This window comes from Xyrauchen texanus, chromosome 33, assembly GCF_025860055.1.
Source record: "Xyrauchen texanus isolate HMW12.3.18 chromosome 33, RBS_HiC_50CHRs, whole genome shotgun sequence".
Taxonomy (NCBI): domain Eukaryota; kingdom Metazoa; phylum Chordata; class Actinopteri; order Cypriniformes; family Catostomidae; genus Xyrauchen; species Xyrauchen texanus.
In genome coordinates this window covers 15,510,168-15,535,455 of record NC_068308.1, presented here as the reverse complement: position 1 = coordinate 15,535,455, position 25,288 = coordinate 15,510,168, and the positions used below count along the sequence as shown (strand labels likewise).

Below are 25,288 nucleotides of genomic sequence, written 5' to 3'. Positions count from 1 at the left end.
GTTGTTGACGACAGGAAGTTTTCTCTCCCCCCTTTTAAAAATTACTTATTTAAGCCCATTATTATCCCGTTTGTTTCCTAATTTCAAGCATAGTTTAAACAGAACATACATACACAGGAGGAAAGGCTTCTAATTACCATGGTAAGGTCAGTGTAGCTAGTCTTGAATAATAGTTACAATAATAACAAATTCTATTATTTATGAAAAAATAAATACTAGCTGAAACACGATTTGATACTTTAACTACAACTGCCACTGTTGATTTAAAATGAGGTCTAATAGATTCTACCTTTAGATTATTTCATATGAAATAATTTTTTCATTTTGTCACAGTTAATTTTTACTCATGTAAAATCGTGATTTTTTTTTTTTTGGTGATTGTATTATGAAACAAAACATTAGTGCATAGCACAGTGTTGCTCTTTTCCTCAGTGCTGTTTGGCATATCAGGGCTGCCTACTGTTTGAGAGGTTCAACTTGACTTTCTCTGTGACACTTTAAACTAGAAAATTCTCACTAGAATTTTAATTGGTCACATCAGTTTTGAGGTCTGCGCGCCGCAATATCGAGGGAACCACGGTTGTTGCATGCACGTGCCAGAGAGAATAGCAGATCATGATTGCGAGCTGGTTCCGTTACACTCGTGTGAAAGTGCAGTCTCGGCAGTCCTAAATATCAGTTGGGTGGCCGCCGAAATATCTTCAATTGGAGAACCATGTCATTGTTCTTTCCCTGGTGTCCACGACCCAGTGCCCCACCAGTTGAGAAACACTGCTTTAACTCACACACTCACTTATGTCAGACCCCTCGCCTCGCTTCTCTGACATTTTCTCTGCTGCATGTGTGTGTGTGGCACAAGTTGACGAGTCTGACAGGCAGTCGAGGAGGAAAGGAGTGCACTGAACACAGAATGTGCAGGGATGCATAAGATGTGCAATCCCACTACGAAATTCATTAAGTGGGTTTTTTTCCTTCTATTTTCTACACTTGGTAATAGCTGCTGCTAAGACACTTGGAAAAGAGAGAAGACGGTGCTAGGAGAGTGCACTCGGTTTCTGCACGATCTTGTGCGTGCACACGACTGTGCCTTGGTTCGTCCATTATATTATGCACTTGCGCATCTTTGCGAGCTAAATTTACTCTCGTTCGCTCCTCTGTTAGAATACTTTGTTAGCTCAGTGCAATTGTTGTGCTCTCTCACTTTTTGTTTGCTTGCACTAATGTTATTAATGCAGCACTGGCCCGATCGGGCAAATGACAGTTCTAGTAACTGGCCCGAAGCTCTCTCACACTGGCCATCGGGCAGTCCTTATTGTTGAGCCCTGTGGTTAATACACCGCAAATGAGCAACGCAACAAAACTGAAATGCTCCCGTTCTAATCATGGCAAAGACGTGGTGTAAATATTCTCTGGGTGATATCGGCGTACATAATTAATCATATATCGATGTATTACCAGTATACAGCACCTACGTCAAGCAGTGTCTGCAAACAGTGCCTGTTTTTTTTTATTTGTTTTGGGGGGGGATTCCCAATGCACTCTAAGTCCTCATGGTGGCGTAGTGACTTGCCCCAATCCGGGTGGCGGAGGACGAATCTCAGTTGCTCTGCGTCTGAGACTGTAAACCAGTGCATCTTATTACGTATCGCGTGTGGAGGCTTCACGCTATTCTCCATGCTAACTCGCCACGTGACCCACCGAGAGCGAACCAAATTATAGCAACCACGAGGAGGTTACCTCATGTGACTCTACCCTCCCTAGCAACCGGGCTAATTTGGTTGCTTAGGAGACCTTGTTGGAGTCACTCGCCACGCCCTGGATTTGAACTTGCGACTCCAGGCGTGGTAGTCAGCGTCTTTACTTGCTGAGCTACCCAGGCCCCCAAAAGTGCCTGTTTGGTAAACTTTGACCATCACTGTTGTAATTGAATGCAAAAAGAAAATGTTGCCAGACAGGAGACTTGAATAAGGTAGGGGGCTTCTCTATCAGTGGCTTGTTTTCTCCACTTGGCGCTTGCCATTTTCAACTAAACACAATGCGTGCAGAACAGTAATGTCATCAAGTTAACCCACGTGAAACACAGGCAGAGCATATCCATTTACAGATCCTTTCAGGTGCATTAGCGGAGGTTGTAACTGTACGTGTCTATTTGACACTTTGTTTTCTTCGCTAAACCACGTGCTCCAGATGCATCAATAAACTTGAGGTGATGCATGGTGCCAATGCTTACTGAACCATGGGTGGCGAACTGTATGGTTAATTTTTTTTACCAAGAACCATTACAACCCTAGATCAAACAGTATAAACCAACAGCAAGGGACTGCTTCAGTTATTGTAATGGGAGAGTTTGTCTCGTTGCTCAATTTATAAAAAATTTACTTACAGTTTAATATACATAATCTAGTTTTGTCCTGTTTTTATATGTCAGAAAATGTTGCTACCTGTCTGAACAAAGCCAGAGTTGCCTATAGAAAGGGCTTCAGGCCCTCTATACAGTTAAATAATAAATTCAGAAATTTCAGGTCATGATATTCCTTTCAAGGAGCTGTCGATCATAAATATTTCAGCCATGTCAGCATTGAGTTGAATGAGTTCACATTTTTGATCACAGGTGAGACGCTTCTTGATGATATTGCGTTCTTAACCTTTGAGGTAAAACATCTGCTCGTCTACTCTATGGAGAAGCTATATTAACTTGCCTAGTCTCTCTCAACTGTGTCCAAGCTCGCACTTGTAGCCTACATTTTGAAAGCACATCTGTGCTTGCCTGTCAAAATGATCATAATTTCCAATTAATCTTCCTTGTGGTTTTTTCTGTGCCCTTCTTCAAAGATGTTGGTAATTTATTTGAAAGATTAAAAGCATTAACACAATCCCTGTTTTGTTTCCCTTTGACTTTCTTATAATTCAACATGTACCACTGTTTATATAAGATTTGATATAATATTTTGGTTTTGTTGCAGGCCAAACCGATCTATGGCGGATGGCTGTGTTTGGCTCCGGAGGGGACAGACTTTGACAATCCAATGCAGAGATCCAGGGTAAGAGGATGTGATGATGTGGAGTGATTTTTTTGGGGGGGTAATTTGGGTTAGTACTTTGGCATGCACTGCTCACAAATAAAACTTGTTTGTTGTGTACCACTGACAGAAAATGAATGTAGTATCCCACTCACTTTATCGTATTTAGTTAAAATATCAATTAATAATGATGTTGATGATGGAAGTAATTTAGAATATCTTTACTTTTGTTCAAAAGTTTGTGATGTATACTTCAGTTAATATATAATGACGTCAATGATTGCTCATTTCTACTCAAAATTAGGGATGCACCGATACCAATTTTTTTCTTTTCCGATACCGGAAATCTCAGTATTGGCCAATACCGATCCTGATCGGATACCAGTGTTGTTGTTTTTTTGCATAATCAGTTTAGAATATCTTTACATTATTGTGTGGAACTAATTGGAAGTACTCTTTAATATGTAAAGAATCAAAAACCTTTAACTACATGGTATTTCAATATAAATGTATAGCTTATTAAGAAACACTTTATTATTAACTAGTATACTGTAGCAGCAAAATTAACAGTAATTCCAGTATAAGTCATCAGCAGAAAAGAATCCAGTGTTTTATTTTTGCCTTTTTCTTTATTTTTTTTTATTTTATTTTTTTTATTTCAACTTGCATCTGTAATTCAGATCTCTTTTTTTGTTCAATTTAGTTGTAAGACTTCAGTCCACTTTTCATTCACAGTTGTTTTTTGGAACCAATTCAATTTAAATATTGTTATAAATAGTAAACAAATACTAATTATTACAATAATAATAATAAATTGGTATTAATATTATTATTGACTTAATTTTAAATACAACAGTAATATATTTAAAATGTGCACTTTTTAAACCCTCACGCTTTTATTTTGACATTCTAAGCTCTCCAGGAAGTCCTGTATATATGTCTGTTTGTAGGCAAGTTCAAAGTAGTTTAATTAGTTTCTTATTCAAATTCTGGTAAAATGCACCTCCGGTGCCTTTCAAAATGCATATTATAGGTGAACTGAACTATTGAGTATCTACATCTGAGATGTTGTTTGTGAGTAGCGCTCAAATATTGAACACCACGTGAAGCTAAAAATAGCCGTGGGTGTGTGTGTAAACCGAGCAGTGCCATTCACTAACGTGCTGTGCATACTATATATTTACTTTTAAAACACAGCCTTCTGTGATTAACAGAGCTATCACACATCCTTTAGTGTCTTTGAATAAAATGCACGAGTCATATGAACTGCTTCAATGGTGCTTTAATGGTTCCTTTGTTATTTTTGGTGCGTGACAGTAACAAACATGAATAGCACACAGTATCGGTTTGGGATCGGGCTCATCCGATTCACGGTCCGTCTAAAAGCTTCAGTATCGGAGCCGATACCGATCCAGGTATTGGATCTGTGCATCCCTACTCTAAATGGCCGGTAGAACCTATGGTAAAAATAGCATTTTTATGGAAAGTATATTGATTGGCAATATTAAGGGAAATAACTGACTTATGAGTTTTGATATAATTGTGCATCCCTTATCAGTTTACTGTATAATTTGCTCTGAATACTTTTTAAATTGTGTTAATGATCTCTAATCTCTACACAGAAATGGCAGCGGCGATTCTTTGTCCTTTATGAACATGGCTGCTTGCGCTTCGCGTTGGATGAATCAGTAAGCTGTTGTTTTTTAATATCTTTTCATCACACAATTGTACATCAACATTCGAGTAGAATGTTCACAGTGATCTCTGGTCTATGCATCTTTACATTCATTTTCATTAACACTGGCCAAACCAAACTAAACACTGTAACCAACTTCAGTGGAATCCACTCCAATCAACATTTATAACTGTCCCTGAAGAAAAAAATATATGTAAAAAAAAAAAAGTTTGTTGCTCCACCAATGGCTCAGAGATAAGAATGACTGCGGGAATGTAAGTCCAGGCGGATGTGATGTAAACCAGCAGAACGTGGTCCTGTGGCTAATGAGAGCCACAGGACCACAGCCTGTTTGTTTCACAGGAATGTGACATGGGTGACCAAATTAGCTGCCTGATCTGCCTGGAGATTACTGCATTTGTATGTAAACAGTGAGGCCCACACACAGGCTCCGTGCCTGGAAGCTTGAGAGCCGTGGTGCCCCCAGAGCGGCGTCGCAATAGACCCTGGACTCCCACTGCTTATGCTGCGTTGACTATCACTTACTACAGGATTGCCCTCTTCAAGCAGGGCAATTTATCATTCTGATCTGTAACGCTAGGCAAAAGGAGCCTAGAGCCTGGCTTGAATCACATCATTGTGTGAGATGGCCGTGGGAGGATATTGTTTTTATTTCCACTAAGTAGTGAGTACAATCGACACTATTTCAGGATACTACAGTGTTTCCTGCAATTGTTTTGCATTTAAAATTTTGTCAACCCTGTTGTCTTTATATCCTTTTCATTTTTCCGTGAGGGTTCAGGAAATGCTGTTAAATTAGGTCAAGAAATAATGCGTTTTTTGCTAATTGCTATACTTTTAAAGAAAGAAATAGTAATAATATAATTATATTTTTGGAAATAATCGTACATGATGTACAGTCACATGCGATGAAGACTCGAGTTATAAAAAGCTGCTGTTCTACATATTGTGCTGGGTTTACATTCATGAGCATGGCCATGTTGACATCACATGACAAAGCAGAATAGTATTCCCTTTATCTCTATAATCCACTGTAAGTAGATGCTTTCTCTCGTGGAATTAGTAAATCATGTCTGACTGTAAATGGCACATTTTTACATCTATAACTAAGAACTTCTCATGAAACTGCATATACACTGTAAGGTGGAAGTGAAAACAAACCAACATTTTATGGAGGTCACTTTTTAAAGTGTGTAATTTCTGATCGACTTACACAACCAAACGGGATTGCAAAAATAAACTGTTTTCGAACAGCTTTCCATTAATCCTGCCCCCATCTGCTATTCGTCGAACAAACAGATAATCCCGCCCAAAACACACGCCATCAGTGTTGCTGAGGCTGTGTTGGGCAGTCGGGACACTTAAACATAGCAATGTTTTTATAGTGCCTAGGACTGGGTAAAAATATAGGTTTTCCGATGCATTGCAATCTTCATTTAAACAATTTCAATATTGATACTTAAATTCCAAATCAATCTTTTACTATATGCACAACTCTCTACAATGCGAGTAAATCTCGTCACCCAATATTGTGCTATGCAACTAAAATGTCTGCCTGGTAAATGTTCAGATTTCACTGTCAGCATTCAAGTGATGATTCATTGGTATTAACGGGCCCAAAAGTGTGCCAAGAAAATATTCCCCACACCATTACACCACCGCCACCAGCCTGGACCGTTGACACAAGGCAGGTTGGGTCTATGGATGCATGCTGCTGGCGCCAAATTCTTACCCTATCATCTTTGTGCCTCAGCAGAAATCGACATTCATCAGACCTGGCTACACTTTTTCCAGTCTTCAAATGCCCAGTTTTGGTGAGCCTGTGCCCACTGCAGCCTCAAATTTCTGTTCTTGGCTGACAGAAGTGGAACCCAACGTGGTCTTCTGCTGTTGTAGCAAATCCGCCAGAAGGTTTGACATATGTGCATTCTAAGATGCTATTCCGCTCACTGCAAGTGTACTGAGTAGTTATTTGAGTTACCGTAGCCTTTCTGCCAGCTCGAACCAGTCTGGCCATTCTCCTTTGATCTGTCTGGCATGATTACTGAATGCATTTGTGCTGAAATTAATTAATCGTCAAATGATAAGTTTAATCGATCAAATTATTAATTATTGATAATTTATCGATCATCGATTAATCATTAAAATCCCTACTCTAAACTCAACAAGCCAAGTGTTCAATGAGCAAGCTGCTTGAGGGAGAGAGAGATACATCAGAGCTGATTTACTCTCACAGATTATGGAATTACAGTTTGATTCAAAGACAAGATTATTTATTTGATTTGTTCATCTGAATGGATTGGTTTACTAATTGTCAACTACATGTTAAAGTGAATAAAAGTGTGTGGGAATTCCCGTATTATGAACATGGAAAATGCGGGAATTATTAAAATTGTGTGCAATACCCACAATCCAGCGCTGAAATGCATGCCCTATTTCAAAACAGAGTAACTCTAATCCCTCTGTAAATATGTTTCCATAAATTGTCAGTTACATTGAGAGAGTCTGCCGGTAAGTAGCCATTCGTGTAGTTTCACTTGTGAATCTTTTAAACATGATGTGCATTCAGCTAAAATGTGACTTTGTGAAGCAAAGTCAGAATGAGATGTTCTGCACCCCCCCCAATATGCCCTTATTTGGAGAAAATGTGGAGAACTGTTTGTGATGGTGCTAAATTCTGAGAACGTTAGCCCCCTTAAAACCACATTGAAATTTAAAATATGCTTTGAGATTGAGTACATTCTGCTGAGCGCCATGTTACAATACCTATTTCTACCACAGGACTCTGGGTTTTGAAAGCCCAAATAAAATCTCATGAAAACTAAAGCAGAGTGGGTTGTCTTTGGGGTGTTTATTAATATAATGTGATGTGATATCAGGTATTATGGAGTTTGCAGCTTTAGACGGAATGGGCTGCGGATTTCCAAGTGTTGGATGGGGCATTTTTTTTTTTTTTTTTTTTGAGATATTCAGTTAGAGGGCTTACATAGACATTAACACACTTTATTTTACACTGTGTCTGGATGTGTTTTTACAGAGGGCACTGCACATCTGGGCATATATATGCTGTAAAATAAGATGATCTACCCAAAAATGGAATAGCTGTCCTATTGTTCCACAAATATTTGCTGTAAAATAAGTAACGTTGAATACACATTGCTGTCATTGCTTGTTTATGAATTTCACCCCACCCTCCTAAACTCACTGTAAACTGTTAAGCTTTACATTATGGGCTGCTATGGTGGCAGAAGTGCCATTTGGGTGATATATGTCCATGCTGTTATGATCATAGACTTCCAGTTTTAAAGGAAAAGTGGTGTCATTATTTACTAGCCCTGCTGTTGTTCGAAACCCATATGATTTTCTTTGTTCTGTAAAATACAAAAGTGGAGTTACTATATAATAAAAGTGAGTTGTGACAGTTAATGTCAAGTTCTAATACTACAAAATAGTACCATAAAAGAGTTAGAAAAATGGTTATGGTGCACTATATTCCAAGTCCTCTGAAGCCATGTATGAGGAACAGATCAAAATGTAAGTTATTTTAACTGAAAATCTACGTGCTCTGTAAACTATACTCATTTATACACACCAGTTTATATTATGGGATGTCCCTTACCTCAGCTAGCAAAGTCTTTCTCGGATGCCATGTTTGTTGTTTACAGAAGCGTTGCAGGGATTACGTTGCTACAGGGACGCTGCTTTCTGATGAGCTGCACATATATGAGAGTAAATTGTACACCGCTTATCCATTACATTTAAACAGGAGCCCAGCTTTCTCACAGTAAGCCACATTATCACAATAACCCGCTTATCTGGTGTACATCTGAACATATTGACAACTGTTTGCTCATCAAATGTGATCAACTAGTGTCGTTGACAAGTCGGCATATGAACATAAATGTTTTTGCTTTGTTACAGTTACAAAATAGTTGAACAGTCTTAAAGGCAGACAATGAAAGGAAATGGGATTTGATGTGTTTTGGGATCAAATCCACAATAATGGCATGAATATTAGTTAGCTGCTAGTTTCTGCTTTGTAAACTTGTACTTTGTTTTGTCACTATATCAAACCATTTATTCACTGCCTATATGAATTCTTCCTATAAACTGATCCTTTAAATTTAGCTTATGGCTGTTTAGTCTTCCTGTTTTCTTTTCTTCCATACATTGCCTATTACTTTTCTTTCCTTATCTGAAGATGTCTTATGGACTCCCATCCCCCAAGTATGTCCAAAGACCTACATGAACTGGTTGCGAACTTTAGCACACAAGGCTCAAATTGATTGTGTGCTTGTGGTTATTGGCAGTTTTACAGAAAATTGATTTTACAATTTTAGTGTAGTATTGAATACTCCATTGGATAAAATAATTTAAAAAAATTGGTTATCTGATAAATCTAGATTTCAATCTCGGTTTATAGCATTATAAAGGAATAAAAATGTTCCTGTTTTTAGAGCTATGGAGTGATGTGAAATTCTTTGTTCTTGTGTCTTCTGTTTTTTTTTACACTGCTGGTGTCTCATTACTGAGATTTTTTTTTTTTTTTCTTCCCCAAGCTGCACTCTGTAGTGAAATAGAAACACTGCTGCAGTTTATAACTGTGACACACTGTAATTGCCTTATTTGGCATTCCCTGGCTTTTACTGGCAGCTTTTAATAAAGCTAGATCACTTAAAGTGGCCATAAAAGGAATCAGGAAAAGACAGCACCTGTTTTACATCTGGAGACTGCAGAACGTCAGATAACAGCCTGGGCAGAAATTGCGAGATTGTGTGGCATGAATCTCAGGATCGTAACATCGAAAGAATCAGATTTGTTAATTCTTGTCGACTCCCTCGCTCTTGAAAGGAAATTAAGTTGATGTTACACAGTATGCTAGAGTCTTTTGAGTGTGTCTTTGTACTGAAGATGAGTCTTGTGAGATGTTCTCTCTCACTTTCATTTTTACCCAGTAATTGGGCAAAAACTTGGGGTGTATTTGGAATGGAATACTAACATCCTGTCTTCTGCATACTACACCTTATACTGTGTACTACATTCCTAGTTGTAATATTTCAATCAAATCCATTGCCATGGATTTAAGCTTCAGCTATCTGCTTCATACACTCAGAATAAGAGGTGTAGATCTTCTTTAATCTTTTAATGTTATCACATTCACTAGCCCTGCACTGGAACCAAAAGGATTTTTCTTTTCTACTCAAGTGGTGAGCCAACACTCCACCAAACCTGTCCAGTCTGGGTTGTGTTTTCTGAAAGGAGGTGTAGTTCTTCTTGCTTAATGTTGTCACCTTCTTTGTTCACTTGCCCTGCACTGGAACTGAAAGGATTTTATTTTCTTCCCTTTCTTTCTTCCTCTTTTTTTTTTTTTTGAAACAATGAATTTATTGAAGAAATGGATGAGCTAACATGCAGCGGCCAAGAATAAAACAAAACAATGTGATGGTCTGGTCTTCGCATAATGTATGCATTTCAAGGTTTGTGTCTTAAAAGGAATTGTTCACCCAAAAATAATCATTCTCTCATCATTTGCTCACCCTTATGCCATCTCCAAATCATATGACTTACTTTCTTGTGTGGAACACAATCGAAGATATTTTCATAGATGTATGATTTGTGATGTATGATTTATTTCTATAAAATGCAGGTCAATGGGTTCCAAAACTTACACGCTACAAAAGGACATAGGGCAGCATAAAGGTAATCCATATGACTTGTGTTGTTTAATCTTTGTCTTTAGAAATGATACGATTGGTTTTGGCTGTGAAACAAAATTTTTTATTTTTTTTTATCAATACATTTTGACATCTGCAGTAGAGCCCCAACTAATGATTATTTTTTATAATCGATTAATCTAATGATTATTAGAATGATAATTTGACTATTCGGCGATAATTGTAATGATTAATCATTACATTTATTTGAGAAGGAACATATAGTATATTTAGACTTGCATTAAGAGAATGTATCTTAAATATGAGCGTATTTTGTATATAAGTGTATTTTTTTTCACTTGGTTATAATTCTGCGAGTGCAGTAAAGACAAACTATACGTATATTCAAGATCTATTCTCAAAAAACAAGTCTAAATTTCTTATATGCCGCTTCTCAGGATTTTTTGATATTTAAAAATATTTGTATTTTTAATATTATATTCAACATTCTCAGATAAAAAAAAATTCTTCTGCAATATAGCTGCTAAAGAAAATGTACATTGTTTTAAATGAGTTTTAGATATTTATATTGGAAAACAAAATCAAAAATGTATTTTGTTGCCGTGTATAATGAGGTGAAGACTACACCCTCTCACTTTTCTGTTCAATTCAATCCATCTTTAACTCACAAAAATACAAACTCTCTCTTATTAATAAAGCTGCGTATTGCCAATTTTCTTCACGATAAGAAATACACAGTGACATATATTATGATTCAATAAGTCACGGGACATCACGTTATAATCTAGCTGCATTAAGCATGTGCTCGAGTGACGAGCGTCCCCACGTCAGAGTGTGACTCAGCCGGGTGCAGTTTCAATCTCTCCCCCTTAGATCGAGAGATTCACGCAACTCATAGAAGAGGCACTGACCATGCAGAGAAATGCCAGTTTCGGAGTTTGTAGTCATTTACATGATCTGCTGCTGTATTATTTTAACTTGAATAAAGCTATATATATATTAAACATAACTGCATTAAAGATGTAACCGGGATGTTTCCTTTAAAGACCCTCGACACGCAAGATTTGTCCACACATGTTCCACAACGAAAATGCTTCTGTATTTCATTATTTTATATTTTTGCATTATAATTCATATTTTGTGATCTACATCACCTGAAGCTGTTTGTGAAGTTTAGAGTGCATCTTGACTGTGATCTGTGTAATTCTTCCTCTCCTCAGTCAGGCGCAAACTGCAGTGCTGCTCTTGTGTGTCATCATTAGAGTTTAATGTGATGTCATGGTACATTAAATGAGATAAAATGACTATTCGACAATGAACATTTTTGTTGACAATTTTTTTTGTCGACGTTGTCCATAACATTGACTAATTGTTTCAGTCTTAATCTGCAGTCTTGGCGTGTTCATCTCTGTGCTGCCTCATGGTTTGTTTGTGAAGGGCACCACCAGTGAGGTAGCACATTTGTTGTTGTTTAACTTGGGGGCCTGGCAACACTTATGATTCATCAGCTGTACAGAAATCGGATGAGCGACTAGGGCTGACTGGGCTGAGCTAAAAAACGAAATATATATTTTTTGGTTATGTAAACTCTCACTGAGCACTTTATTAGAAAAACTATGGTTCTAATAAAGTGCCCGACGTGGTCTTTACAGACAATTGTACAGAGTTGTTATCCGAGTTACCATATCTTTCTATCAGCATGAACCAGTCAGGTAATTCTCCACTGACCTCTCTCATCAACAATTTTTTTTTGTTTTTGGCACCATTCTGAGTAAAATCTAGAGACTGTTTTGTGTGAAAATCCCAGGCGATCAACAGTAGTTGCACTTAAATGGACACTTTTTAAAAAAGAAACGGAATTAAATAAATCCGATCAATGATTCCGAACGCACTGTTTACTAATAAAGTGATTGGGTTGATATGCGCATTTCTATGTCAAAAGCATAAAATCTGAATTGATCTTGTGACATGCGTGCACTGCACAATTATTCAGCATTCCCTCGCCTTTTAACAATGCGTGAATGAACACCGACATTCAGCATAACTCATCGCAATCCGAGGAAACGGATGAAAACGGATGAAAACGAGGATAACATTTTGTGCAAGGGCTTCTGGTTTTAATAAACAATACATCACAAATAAAAAATAATAATTAACAATTTTCAAATATGCCATCTACTTACTAGCCAGCAACAATAAAAATATGTATGTATACAATAATGAAATATTAGAGTTCAATAGTGTGTGACTCTTCAATCTTCTATTGGTCGCACATTTTCTCAGAGTAAGTGCTCCCTTGTCGTCATGCACACAACGTCCCAGTATCAGAAAGCAATCTCATCAAGCGTTTACATGGCAGATATTTTCTTGAACGGATTATAAAAGGTTTACACCACCCTTTACAATCCAAATGACGTTTACATTGGATTTGGCCAATTCATTCTGATTGATGTGGTTACATGAGACTTTTTTATTCTGACTGTGCTATTAGTCCAATCACAAATAGATTACTAGGGTCTTTGTAAATGCACCTAGTTACAGAAATACTCAAACCAGCCAATCTGGAACCAACAATCATGCCACTAAATCACTGAGATCACATTTTTCTCCATTCTGATGGTTGATGTGAACATTAACTGAAGCTCCTGACTCGTATCGGCATGATTTTATGCATTCCAGTGCTCCCAGACAATTGGCTGTTTAGATAATCGCATGAATAAGTAGGTCTGTGTGGCAATGGGGACGTGGTCGAGCGTTCGTCCGGAGAGAGAGAAAGCGGTACGGGTGCATACACCTGAGCCAGATAATGACTAACACCTGTTTCCAATTGCTGTAAGCTTGGGGAGAGTGGTATAAAAGGAACCACGCAAGTGGAGGGAAGAGCTACATGTCTGTAAAGACTGTATTGTGGTAATGTGTATGTGAAGCTGTAAAGCGCTTGAGTTTATTAATTAAAAGCCTTACCTTTGAGTGGAAGAAACCAGTTCCCTGTGTCCTCCTTCCCCTCCCTGCATGAAGTTTGTTACAATCTGTTACAGGTGTTCCTAATAAAGTGAGTGTATATATCTGTATTTATATATTTGCTCTGAATTGGCTTAAAGGGTCATTTCAATCAAAGAAACCATCTAGAAGAAAAAGACAGTACAAATTTTAATTGTTAAAAAGAATTGACATTTTTGAGTGAATACGCAATCATAAAATGAATGAGAGATTTAAATGGATCTATTTATGGAACTTATTCACAGAAATAAAATAACTTTCCAGCTTTAATACAGCTTTTGAGTTTTATGGCTTTTAGTCCATGTCTGTTTTAACTGAAGTTTAAATCGGAGACAATATTACAACATCTCATACTTATGAGTCAAAGATCATGAATCTAGTATGATGACATGCTCTTTAGGAATCTTAAAGCTGAATTGTGTAATTTCTGCACCACTACCACCACCAAATGGAATTGCTAAAAAAAAAAGTTTACTATTGATACAGATATTCTGGCCCAAACTCATGCTATTGGTTGAGTCTATAGGTGCTTTTAAACCATTGGGCCTAATGAACCATACCATTTAATTGTCAACTGTGGTGCAGCGAAATGAGGATTAGAATTAACTGACTGGGCAAGTGACCAATCTTGAATAGCCACGTTTCCACCAGAATGGTTTTCCTGTCCTGAGTATGGTTAGCTAACCATGCTGAAAAAAATCTTTGTAATCAGACTGTACCAAACCATGTTTAAGTTTAAATGCTGCTGGAACAGTTACTCACCATTCTCAGAACTGTTCGGCCCAATGAAGGAAAAGCACTTAATGTTGCTATGTCATGCTGGAATGGTCTTCTCAAGCAAACAGATCAATTTTTATAGTGCCGCAGAGATACAGTGTTTATAGATTTCATGGAAAGCAACCTACGAATGGTTTCCTAATAATTGTCTCTGCTTATTAAGCAGGGTTATGAGTAGGGCTTGGTGATAAAACTGTCAGTATATAATGGGAAAAAATTGATTATAAACTTGAGTAATTTTTGTTATTCAGGGAATTTTTTTTTTTTACATCTAGATGATCAGGTGCTTGCCGCTAAATACAAATTTGCAAACAGTTTGGCAAATTTATACAAACAACTAGCTAACCGAATTACAGTTATGAATTCAGCCATTTAGGAAATATTTGCTAGCTGCTGGCTACCTAGCCCTGCTGTCATGAAAGCCAGTAATAAGGCTAGGTAGCTGCTAGCTAGCTGTCTGGCTAATCTTACAAAGTTGTGCACCGGACAAGACAGCACTGACAATGCAATACAGCTATCGACTGAACACAACAGCAACTCAGACATTAACACCATTGCTATTTCAGTTTCCCACAGGATTTTGTGAGACTGTGGTGGGTGGATCTTTGACCCTCCGGGGTGGTCCAGGGGAATTCTCCCCCATAAGAAAATGTTGTACATTTTAAAGTTAAATGCATCAATGTGATGCACTTTGAGATCAAAATTCAGAGGCTAGATCTCTGAAGAACTTTGTTCTCTTGTAAACAAATTTGTGCTCTAAAAAAAAGAGGGAAAAATGACATTTAAGTTATATGCTAAAGTAGCATGTCAAAGTTTATGCTGTATATTTTCAAAAATTACGACCAATGCCCAACCTAATAGTGTATCTATGCAATCAACTTAATTATCTGCAACAGAAATGTAAACTGCACTGTGTAGGGGAGGAGGCTATTGTCATATGGTAATTATTTCATGTCATGTATAATACAGAAAAGCCTCCATCGCCACCATTAACAGCAGGGATGCTCATAGTTCCATGAAATTTGTCGATTCTCAATACCAGCTTTAATACCACAACAAATAATAACACTAACTAATATGTTAATTATGGAAGAATGGTTTCAAGTTCTTAAGTAATTATAGAACTAGTAATTAAGACTAGTAAACAGTCAGTAATAAAATAACAATAAAAAACAGCAATGAATAGAAATAGATTAAAAACAATAGAACAAAAATTCAGCGCTTTTTTAACAGCTTTAAAAGTTTTAACAGTAGTAGGCTATCAAGTATTCAAGTAAACATTCAGAATGAAATGCAACATAAAACTACTACTGGTCTATTGTAAGATTATAATACATGAATACTTTTAAAGCTACTGAATTTATTCAGTCAAGAGCAGTGAGTGGTTTCTTGTTTTCTTGTTATGGTTGTTTGATTATTATAATGACACACTAGACGGCAGCAGGTCTATTAGCTTAAATTTAAGTACAAGATCGACATTTTAATACAAATCCGCTTTTTTCTCCACTGTTACATTCACTTTAGAGTTAGACATCACTCTCCGTGTTTACATGAATACCTTGAACTTCCTGGCTGATGTCTTGAGATGTTGCTTCAATATATCCACATAATTGTCCTTCCTTGTGATGCCATCTATTTTGTGAAGTGCACCAGTCACTCCTGCAGCAAAGCACCCCCACTAAATTATGCTGCCACCCCCATGCTTCACGGTTGGGATGGTCTTCTTCATCTTGCAAGAATCGCCCTTTTTCCATCAAAAATAATGATGGTCATTATGGCCAAAAAGTTCAAATTTGTTTCATCAGGCCAGAGGAAATTTTTGTCACCATGTGCACTTGCAAGCTGTAATCTGGCTTTTTTATGGCAGTTTTGGAGCATTGGCATCTTCCTTGCTGAGCAGCCTTTCAGGTTATGTCGATATAGGACTTGTTTTACTGTGGATATAGATTCTTGTCTACCCGTTTCCTCCAACACCTTCACAAGGTCCTTTTGCTGTTGTTCTGGGATTGATTTGCATTTTTCGCACCAAACAATGTTCATCTGTAGAAGTTCTCCTTCCTGAGCTGTGTGATGGTGTTTATACTTGTGTGCTATTGTACAGATGAACGTGGTACCTTAAGGCATTTGGAAATTGCTCCCAAGGATGAATCAGACTTGTGGAGGTCCACAATTTTTTGCTGCTTTCTTTTGATTTTCCCATGATGTCAAGAAAAGAGGCACTGAGTTTGATGATAGGCCCTAAAATACATCCACAGGTACACCTTCAATTGACTCCATTAGCCTATCAGAAGCTAATTTGCTAATTGTCTAAAGGCTTGACATCATTTTCTGGAATTTTCCAAGCTGCTTAAAGGCACAGTTAACTTAGTGTATGTAAACTTCTGACCCACTGGAATTGTGATATAGTCAATAAAAAGTGAATTTTTTTTACTGTCCGTAAACAATTGTTGGAAAAATTACTCGTGTCATGCACAAAGTAGATGTCCTAAATGACTTTGCAAAACTATAGTTTGCTAATATTAAATCTGTGGAGTGGTTAAAAATGAGTTTTAAGGACTTCAACCTAAGTGTATGTAAACTTCTGACTTCAACTGTACTATTTAGTTAAACTTTTTTTTTTTCTATCAGTAAACTGAATACCTAAACTGATTATACTTCTTGAATATCAAATAAAAAATTAGCTTACCCTGTGGAGTTTACGTGTAAACAAACAAGTTATGTTTACATTAATTCTTGAATGTTCTGTCTAGAAATGGTCTGACCAAATTATATCTTGATTTCTAGGTTTTCAAAATTATTTTTCTCATCTGATCTCTCATAGCCAAGCACACTCCCACAAGGAACTGTCAACATGAACCTCTGCACAGACGTGATAGATGCTGAGCCCAGGACAGGGCAGAAGAATGCGCTGTGCATAATCACCCCTGAGCAGGAGTACTACATTCGAGGAGACAACAAAGAGATCATCAATGGGTATGTGACAGTTCATATCACCAACCTACTATTAAAAATATACATTCTTCTTCACTAATGGGACGCAAGTTTTAACTTGACATATGCAACCTGTATAGTGCAGTGATCTTTTGTCTTTTAACAGATGGAGTGAACAGCTAGTGGTTTATCCGAGGACCAACAAGCAGAATCAAAAGAAGAAGCGTAAAGTGGAACCTGCAACCTCACAGGTATATATATGACCTTCTGAATTTCCGTGTTGCTTTCAAGTCAATTTAAACGTCTTTCCCTTCCCATTTTACTTTTGTGAAGTGACATTTTAAAGTAAAACAGGCCAAATTCAGTGCAAGACTTTGAGGAGGGATGCATCTTAAATGTGGCTTAAATATTTAATTTGTAATCATTCTCTTTCTCACATTAATAAGAAAAACCAACGTTGTTACAGACATGGCAGTTGTGAAAGCGGCACTTACCAATACATGATGAGGTAAAGCCATCCGAAATGCTTCGAAACATGCAAATTTTGAATTGAGACATTAGAATGGTATCCATTAAGGCTGCACAATTGATTGGGTTAAGATTGAAATCGCAATATGGTCTTGTGCGATTATGGAAGCTAGAAAGTCTGCGTTTAAAAATAGACTGCAATCAGCACTTCAGTCAGCATTTTGTAAGCAAGCAGCACCCTCTAGCGGTCTGTACTACAATAACCATTATCCATTACACCACAATAGAACTTAAAAGGGCGTTTTGCTCTTTTGGTAACTTTTGATTTTTCCATGATGTTGTTGACATTTCTGTCAAATTGCCCAACATATGCATAATATTAATTTGTGATTATACATTACAAACGTGTAAAATGTGAGTTTTGTTGTTTGGAACTACAAAAACAGCAGTGTAAAAAAAATTTAAAGTACAAAACCTTTTGTCATATTCATCATGCCATGATATTTAGTTATTTTTCAATATTTTGTATCTTTTTATCTTCCATTTATCTTTCGTTGTGCCACTCTTTACATTTGGCTTGTCATGTGTTCAACAGATCCAATCTATGTTTAATGGAAAATATTTAGAACAGAGAAAAAGCTTTTGTACATCCTTGTACATTTTTAAAGTATAATTCTTGAGCAAAACAGTGATCTGATGACAAAATAAGGTAAGTGGCAAAATGTCGATATTGGCTAATAGTGTTTTGCTAAATTCGGTATTGGTATAGGCCAAAAATGCTCATATCGATGAATCCCTAAATAGGGCAATACCAGAATGGAGCCAGGTGGCTGGAGGCGAGGGGGTTGAAAAGAGGGATTTGTAATGTCAGCCAAAAAGTAAAGTTGTTTCAAAGGCAGGCCAAGTTATCAAATTTTTATAAACGTTTACAAAAACAAACATTTCTTTTTTTTGAGTAATGTGTTCTGATAAATCGTACACAATAAGACCAGGAATGTATATTAAGAAATTAAAGGCAGTCGATTTTGCCCCATGTTGACTTGAAGGATGCGGTCATTGGGATCTTTTTCAGTTACTAGATCTATGCTTCTATGGAAATGTGTAGTAATGAAAGTTATTGATGTTATATGTTTGTTTTGTAGGAGCCTGGGCCAGCTAAGGTAGCAGTGACTGGCTCAGGCATCCCTGATGCAGAGAAGACTCCAGACTCCAGTTCTATCATATGGCTAGAGGAGCTGCAAAGCAGAGAGGTGGATGTGTCCCAGACACGGTCTGCTAGTGAAGTGGCACCACTTGGCTCACCAATGCCCTCTGCAGGTATGGGAGTCCTCAAAAACATACTTGTTTTCCATAAAACCCTCATTTAAAACTACCATGAAATCAAAAATAGCGTTTTGTGGCTCTAAGTCCATGTCTGTAGCTTGGAGGCCATCTGTATGCTAGTGTACTCTTAAAACAAACCTTTAGCTGATGTCTCATCTTGCTCTCGTGGTCGTATTCAAAATGTTGTCCAATAAATTGCTCTTTAGAATGAGAATGTGTCTCCGTCAGTAACTCAGTATCTAAAGAAAGGGACAAGAACTTCAATATGTATGTCCCCAATTTCCTATTTCATAAGTATGACAAAACAGGAAAGAAAAAGCCATTTCTTGGGGTCTTTAACTTGGTAGAAATAAACAGTAATGCACTCTGACTCTCTTCTTTTATTACACTCTATAGGTGAGGGGTCAATGTTGAGTCGATGTTCAGATCAGAGTTCTGTGAACGGTGACGAGGTGGACCGGAGCGGGCTCTCCTTCCATTCCGTTGTTTCCCAGCCCTCTCATGACCCCCTGTCCCCCACAGGCAGCTCATCCAGCAGGCACAGCGGAGAGCTGGGGGGCATCCCCCGCTGCCTCTCCCCTGCTCCCAGTGACCCCTTCCCATCAGGCAGCAGCCTGCTGTCTAATGGTTCCCACATTAGCGGCTCCATGAGTTCTCTGGACTCTGATGCGAGCAGCAGCACTGTCACCAGCAACGACAGCCACCCAGTTGAACAACTCGGCCGTGCTCCTCGTGCTCTGCCCCGCCGCAGTGATACAGAGGCACGCAAGGCAGAGAAACGGAGCCGCCTTCGCAGTCCAGAAAGACAGGACAAAGAGCTTGTCTTCAGCCCTGAGAGAAGGTGAGCATAAGCTCTTCCCCTCACATGCCCTTTCATTCTTTCTTTGGCTTCTCTCTGTGCCTCTCCTTTTAAAGGCATGCTGCGCTTCGGCCACTCTAACTGAGCAGCCCTTACTCCAGACGAAGTGAGAACCGAGAGTACTGCGTGGCGGATGTGCTATATGCTTGTGCTAAGCAGAGAAGCTTAAACCCTGCACACACCTTATTAGGCCAAATCAATAGGTCAAACACCCACAAGTATTTTGCAACATGGGCATGGACACATTCTTTTGACATTGAATTATGGTGATAATTATATCTCCCCCTGTTGTTGTTGGCAGTATTTGTGTTTAAAGTAAACACTGTCAATAACACTGTTCATTTTGGTTTTTTTGAGGCACTCCCACTAACCCCTTTACCAAAGTTCAAAGTCCTCCAGAGAGCAAAGTTTCAAGACTTTCTGGTGTATTTTTCAGTAAGAGGGAGGCAAATAACAAAATGGACAGGACTGCAGAATAACACTGTCCAATAGAAAAAGATACTTGACTTTGGTTTAATTTGGGTTTATGGGAATTGTGCCACGTTGTATGCAGCAGCCAATGAGGTTTTGAGCTGTCATGTGACATAAATATCTCACTGACTAGCTTTCTTGTTTCCTTTTAAGGAGGGCTGACAATACTGTGCATATCCCAAATAAGGTCATCATTTAAAAAAATATATTTTCAGACATCATTTTTGTGAACCAGATTCCTGTCTTTAAAAGTCAGGAAATGGAAGTGGAAACGGGTTAATTAAAATCAGGAGACGACATATTCACATTTTAACCCCTTCCTTCTAAATGTTATAATATATTTATAACTTGAAGATTCTGTTCTGAAAATTCTGTTAAAAAATGTTGTAAGTTTTTCTAACCAGACAAAAACACAGTGTGTTGTCCCTTTATGTCAGATGCCTCAATTAATTATTCATCAAAAAAATCAAAAATATATAATTAGGCCTAAAATAGAATTTTAACATATACATCAAATGCAGAGAAATTTATTGCAGGGAAAATTTGTCACAGTAATTTGATTTTGTGTTATATTTTTTTGCGTATTTTCATGGCATTTTTTTGCCCCAAGCCCTGGTTAATTTCTGACCCTGATACAGTTTTCTGAAGTGGCAACCTGGAATTCTACAATTATGACTAAATTCAGATGATTTGCTGTCATGTTGCATTAGAAGTTGCAAGCAAAGCAAAAACTATACAGCATGCCCATTCTGTACTTTTTTGCCCAGTTTCTGCACTGTAATGTTGTCTCTTAAAAGATCTATTTCTTTCTGCATCCTTAGTGGGCGTTCAAATGTGATTGAGAAGCTGGAGGCGTTAGAGTTGGAGCATGCTGAGAGAATGGAGGTGGACGAGACAAGCCACAGTAGAGTCAGACAGGGCCGCAGTGAAATGAGACGATTCCAACGGGAGGTAATGAACACTTACCGATGCCCCCAGTGTTCACATACACAGACTCTGATCGTTTTAACAGACAGCACTGTCATCTGCACTTCCAAGAGACGGTCTCCAGACACGCAAGCTTTACTACCTTAACCCTTTAAAATGAAAATTCTGACATTATTTACTCCCCTTAATTTTGTTCCAAATTTGCTGTTATTCTTTATAGCTCCTTTCACAGTGTTTTTTCCAGAAAATTTCCTAAAATGTACGACCCTTTTGAAAATACTGGTAAATTTTGCTTTGGCCATTTCCCTTAATGAGAATATGGGTCAGGAGCTTCATTTAATGTTCACATCAACCATCAGAATGGGGAATTTGTTTTATCTCCAGTGATTTCGATCGTGGCATGATTGTAGGTTCCAAATGGGTTGGTTTGAGTATTTTTGTAACTGCTGATCTCCTGGGAAATTCACACACAATAGTCTGTATAATTTATTCAGAATTAGGGTGGAAACGATTTGTCAACGTTATCGACAAAAATTTAAGTTTTTGAGTAGTCGTTTGATCTAATTTAATGTAACATGAGATCAGAGATTAAACTAACGATGGGACACAAGAGCAGCACTGCAGCTCGTGCCTGACTGAGGAGAAGAATTACGCAGATCACAGTCAAGATGCACTCTAAACTTTCCAAACAGCTTCAGGTGATTTAGATCACAAAGTATGAGGAAATTATACAACAATACAAATTATTTAAATACAGAAGCACTCTGTTACAAAAGTTGCTGGAATTTTGGCCCATTCCTCCATACAGAACTGGTGTAACTGAGTCAGGTTTGTAGGCCTCCTTGCTCGCACATGCTTTTTCAGTTCTGCCCACAAATTTTCTATCGGATTGAGGTGCTTTGTGATGGCACTCCAATACCTTGAATTTGTTGTACTTAAGCCATTTTGCTACTACTTTGGAGGTATGCTTTGGGTCATTGTCCATTTGGAATTACCATTTGTGACCAAGCTTTAACTTCCTAGCTGATTTCATGAGATGTTGCTTCAATGTGTCCAATGTAAATTTCCTTCCTCATGATGCCGTCTATTTTGTGAAGTGCACTAGTCCCTCCTGCAGCAAAGCACACAACATGATGCTGTCACCCCCATGCTTCACGGTTGGGATGGTGTTCTTCGGCTTGCAAGCCTCACCCTTTTTCCTTCAAACATAACGATGGTCATTATGGCCAAACAGTTCAAAATTTGTTTCGTCAGACCAGAGGAAATTTCTCCAAAAAGATCTTTGTCCCCATGTGCACTTGCTAACTGTAGTCAGGCTTTTTTATGGCAGTTTTGGAGCAGTGGCTTCTTCCTTGCTGAGCAGCTTTTCAGGTTATGTCAATATAGGACTTGTTTTAATGTGGATATAAACAAGTCCTATATCAGCCACAACATTAAAACCACTTGCCTAATATCATGTAGGTCCCCCTCGTACCATCAAAACACCTCTGGAGGCATGGAGTCCACAAGACCTCTGAAGGTGTCCTGTGATATCTGGCACCAAGATGTTAACAGCAGATCCTTTAAGTCCTGTAAGTTGCGAGATGGGGACTCCATGGATCAGACTTTTTGGTCCAGCACTGAGATCTATGGAATTTGGAAGCCAAGTCAACACCTTGAACTCTTTGTCATGTTCCTCAAACATTCCTGAACAATTTTTGTAGTGTGGCAGGGCTCATTATCATGCTGAAAGAGTCCACTGCCATCAGGGAATAAGTGGGAATATTTGTTTCTCAGGTAATTGTATCTTGTTGGCAGTGTAAACAATTGTTGTCAACGATTGTAGTGAGCAGAATAGCATCTCAAACTACACAACATGTTGAACCTTTAGGCGGATGGGCTACAGCAATTCTATAAAAGACTACGTTGGGTACTTTAGTAGGTAGTAAAGTGAATGTACGTACACATTACTGTGCTTTTCAGCCGTAGATATAGTTGTGTTCATAATAGGGCTGGGATAAACGATTATTTTTTTAAACGATTAATCTAGCGATATATTTTTCGATGCATCGATTAATCTAACGATTAATTTTTTACAGTCCGATTCGATTTCGATTAATCGACTTGTGACAACACCGGTAATACCGGTTTCATCGGGGGTGGGGGTGTATAACATGTTTTAAAAAAAACATTTGCCGGGAGTTTGATTGACTGGCGATCTGATCAATCAATCATAATACGCCATTTTTGTCCGACGAAGTAGTCAGGAGAGAGAAGATTAACGTCGGTGGATTTGAATTTGAATAATGGATTGTAGGCTACTGTACTGACATCTTTCCGCGGTTAAAACAACAGTCCTTCTGATGTAGGCTACATTCACGTTTAGCCTATTTGATGCTATAAATTAACCAAGGAAAAGATGATCGGTTCACGAGCAGCTTTAACTGAGGCAATCTGTCAAGACACATTAAAGAGCCACAAAATAGTAGGCCTATTTCTGGTTTAATTTTCTTTGAATGTCCAAATTTGAAAGTTGAGACTTTATTAAATGTTACCTGCTTGGTCCTGTCTGTCAGCGCGTTGTCAGTGTCCTCTATGTATTTTTCATGACATTCATAGCTATAAGAGCATTATTAATCTATAAGCGAAAACTTTAGGTGTCAACAACGTATTATAGCCTACTCCAACATCGAGTGCAAAGTGGGGAGTTGAAAAAAAAACTTGCGGTGCTCTGTCATTTGCAGCTGCAACCGGGTGGCGCCTGTTCAGATGCTGGTGCATTGCCGTGGTGCTAGAATGGAATGCCATCTCCATTTTGCAAAGACGACATATCGCGGAATTGTTTCCTTTTAAATTAAAGAATTCCCATACTTTAGAGGAACGAGTGCATGCCGCCTTGCACCTCTGATAGTCTGAGGAGCCACTCATGTTGCTACTACTCGCCGGTGCCGCCATCTTTGTTTTGGGTCCGACGAATCGACGCGCATATTTTGCGTCAACGTCATCGATGACGTCGCCGCGTTGTCCCAGCCCTAGTTCATAAGCTACTGCATTGATATAAGGAGTGCATTTGAGGACTATATCATCCTCAAAAGCGCTCATTCTATCAAGGTGGAATTCTCCCAGTTTTGCCAGGTTAGTGACAACCAAATTTTTGCAAATATTGATTGTGTTTTTTGAGGCACTTCATAGAAAGTAAAGTGGATGTCCACGAGTAAAGCTCTTGAGGTTTTCTGTGCTGTACGTAGACTCTCTACACATGTTCTCCTTTTCTCCCATGTGTTTTCTGTGCAGTTGCTCACGGAGGCTTACGCAGCATTATATAAATATTTTTTTTCCCCATGTCGGTCTTTTATTATGGTATGATACATCCCTGCCCCCAAACACCCCTTAATGACATAACTAACTGTGATTGGTCTCTTAACACGGCCGTTAGATGGCTTTTCCTGTCTGAATGGGTGGTTCTTTGCCAATTGAAGCTGCTATACAGCCCAGACTTATGACGTAGTTATAGGTTTGGTTACGTGAGACTAGTTCTCGTGTGATTCGTAACCAAACATTGTGACCATCTCCATATTTGATTTCTGTCAGAAAATGTCTGTATTTCAATAACATTGTCTGTATAACATCAAAACCATAGACGGAACTTAAATAATGAAATAAACTGAGCCTGATTCTAGGCCTGGGCCTGATTACCCATGTCTCTAGGAGAAAGCTTCTTGTATGTGAGGCAAAATATATTCAACAAATGGATAAAAAAGTCCAGACATTATCAGTGCATAATGAGTTTTCAGTCTGTTGATCACACAAAGTTATTGCATGACTTCCGAAGACTTTAGAAGTTTTATCAACTACTTTTATGTTGATTTTATAGTGTGCTGTTATTCTTTTTCAAGCTGGACTGCTTGTATTCACAATGAATTGCCATTGTTTGGTAAAGATGTGAAGGTCCATGAAAAAAACCTCATATGCATTGGGAAAGATATGAGTTGTAAATAATGACAGAACTTTGGTTTATCTATTTTTTTAAGTGCAATCTGAAAATGGCAAACACATTAATCAACAAAGGCTTCAAAGTTTTCATAAGTTTCAATCAATTTAAAGAAAAACTGAAAAGTTTACTTTTAACTTGATTTTTGAGAAGGTTCTGTCTTCTATTTGG

General features: G+C 38.1%; 1 protein-coding gene across 2 annotated transcripts in view; it reads left to right on the top strand.

Moving 5' to 3' along the window:
• Positions 1–25,288, top strand: part of mprip (myosin phosphatase Rho interacting protein) — an 81,902-nt gene that overhangs the window by 15,693 nt on the left and 40,921 nt on the right. For both annotated transcript variants that reach the window (XM_052102694.1, XM_052102693.1), the window contains exons 2-8: positions 2,964–3,041; positions 4,643–4,708; positions 16,990–17,141; positions 17,266–17,350; positions 18,710–18,884; positions 19,287–19,731; positions 21,042–21,171. In XM_052102694.1, coding sequence (XP_051958654.1) covers positions 2,964–3,041; positions 4,643–4,708; positions 16,990–17,141; positions 17,266–17,350; positions 18,710–18,884; positions 19,287–19,731; positions 21,042–21,171 — 1,131 coding nt within the window. The remainder of the gene's footprint in view (positions 1–2,963; positions 3,042–4,642; positions 4,709–16,989; positions 17,142–17,265; positions 17,351–18,709; positions 18,885–19,286; positions 19,732–21,041; positions 21,172–25,288) is intronic.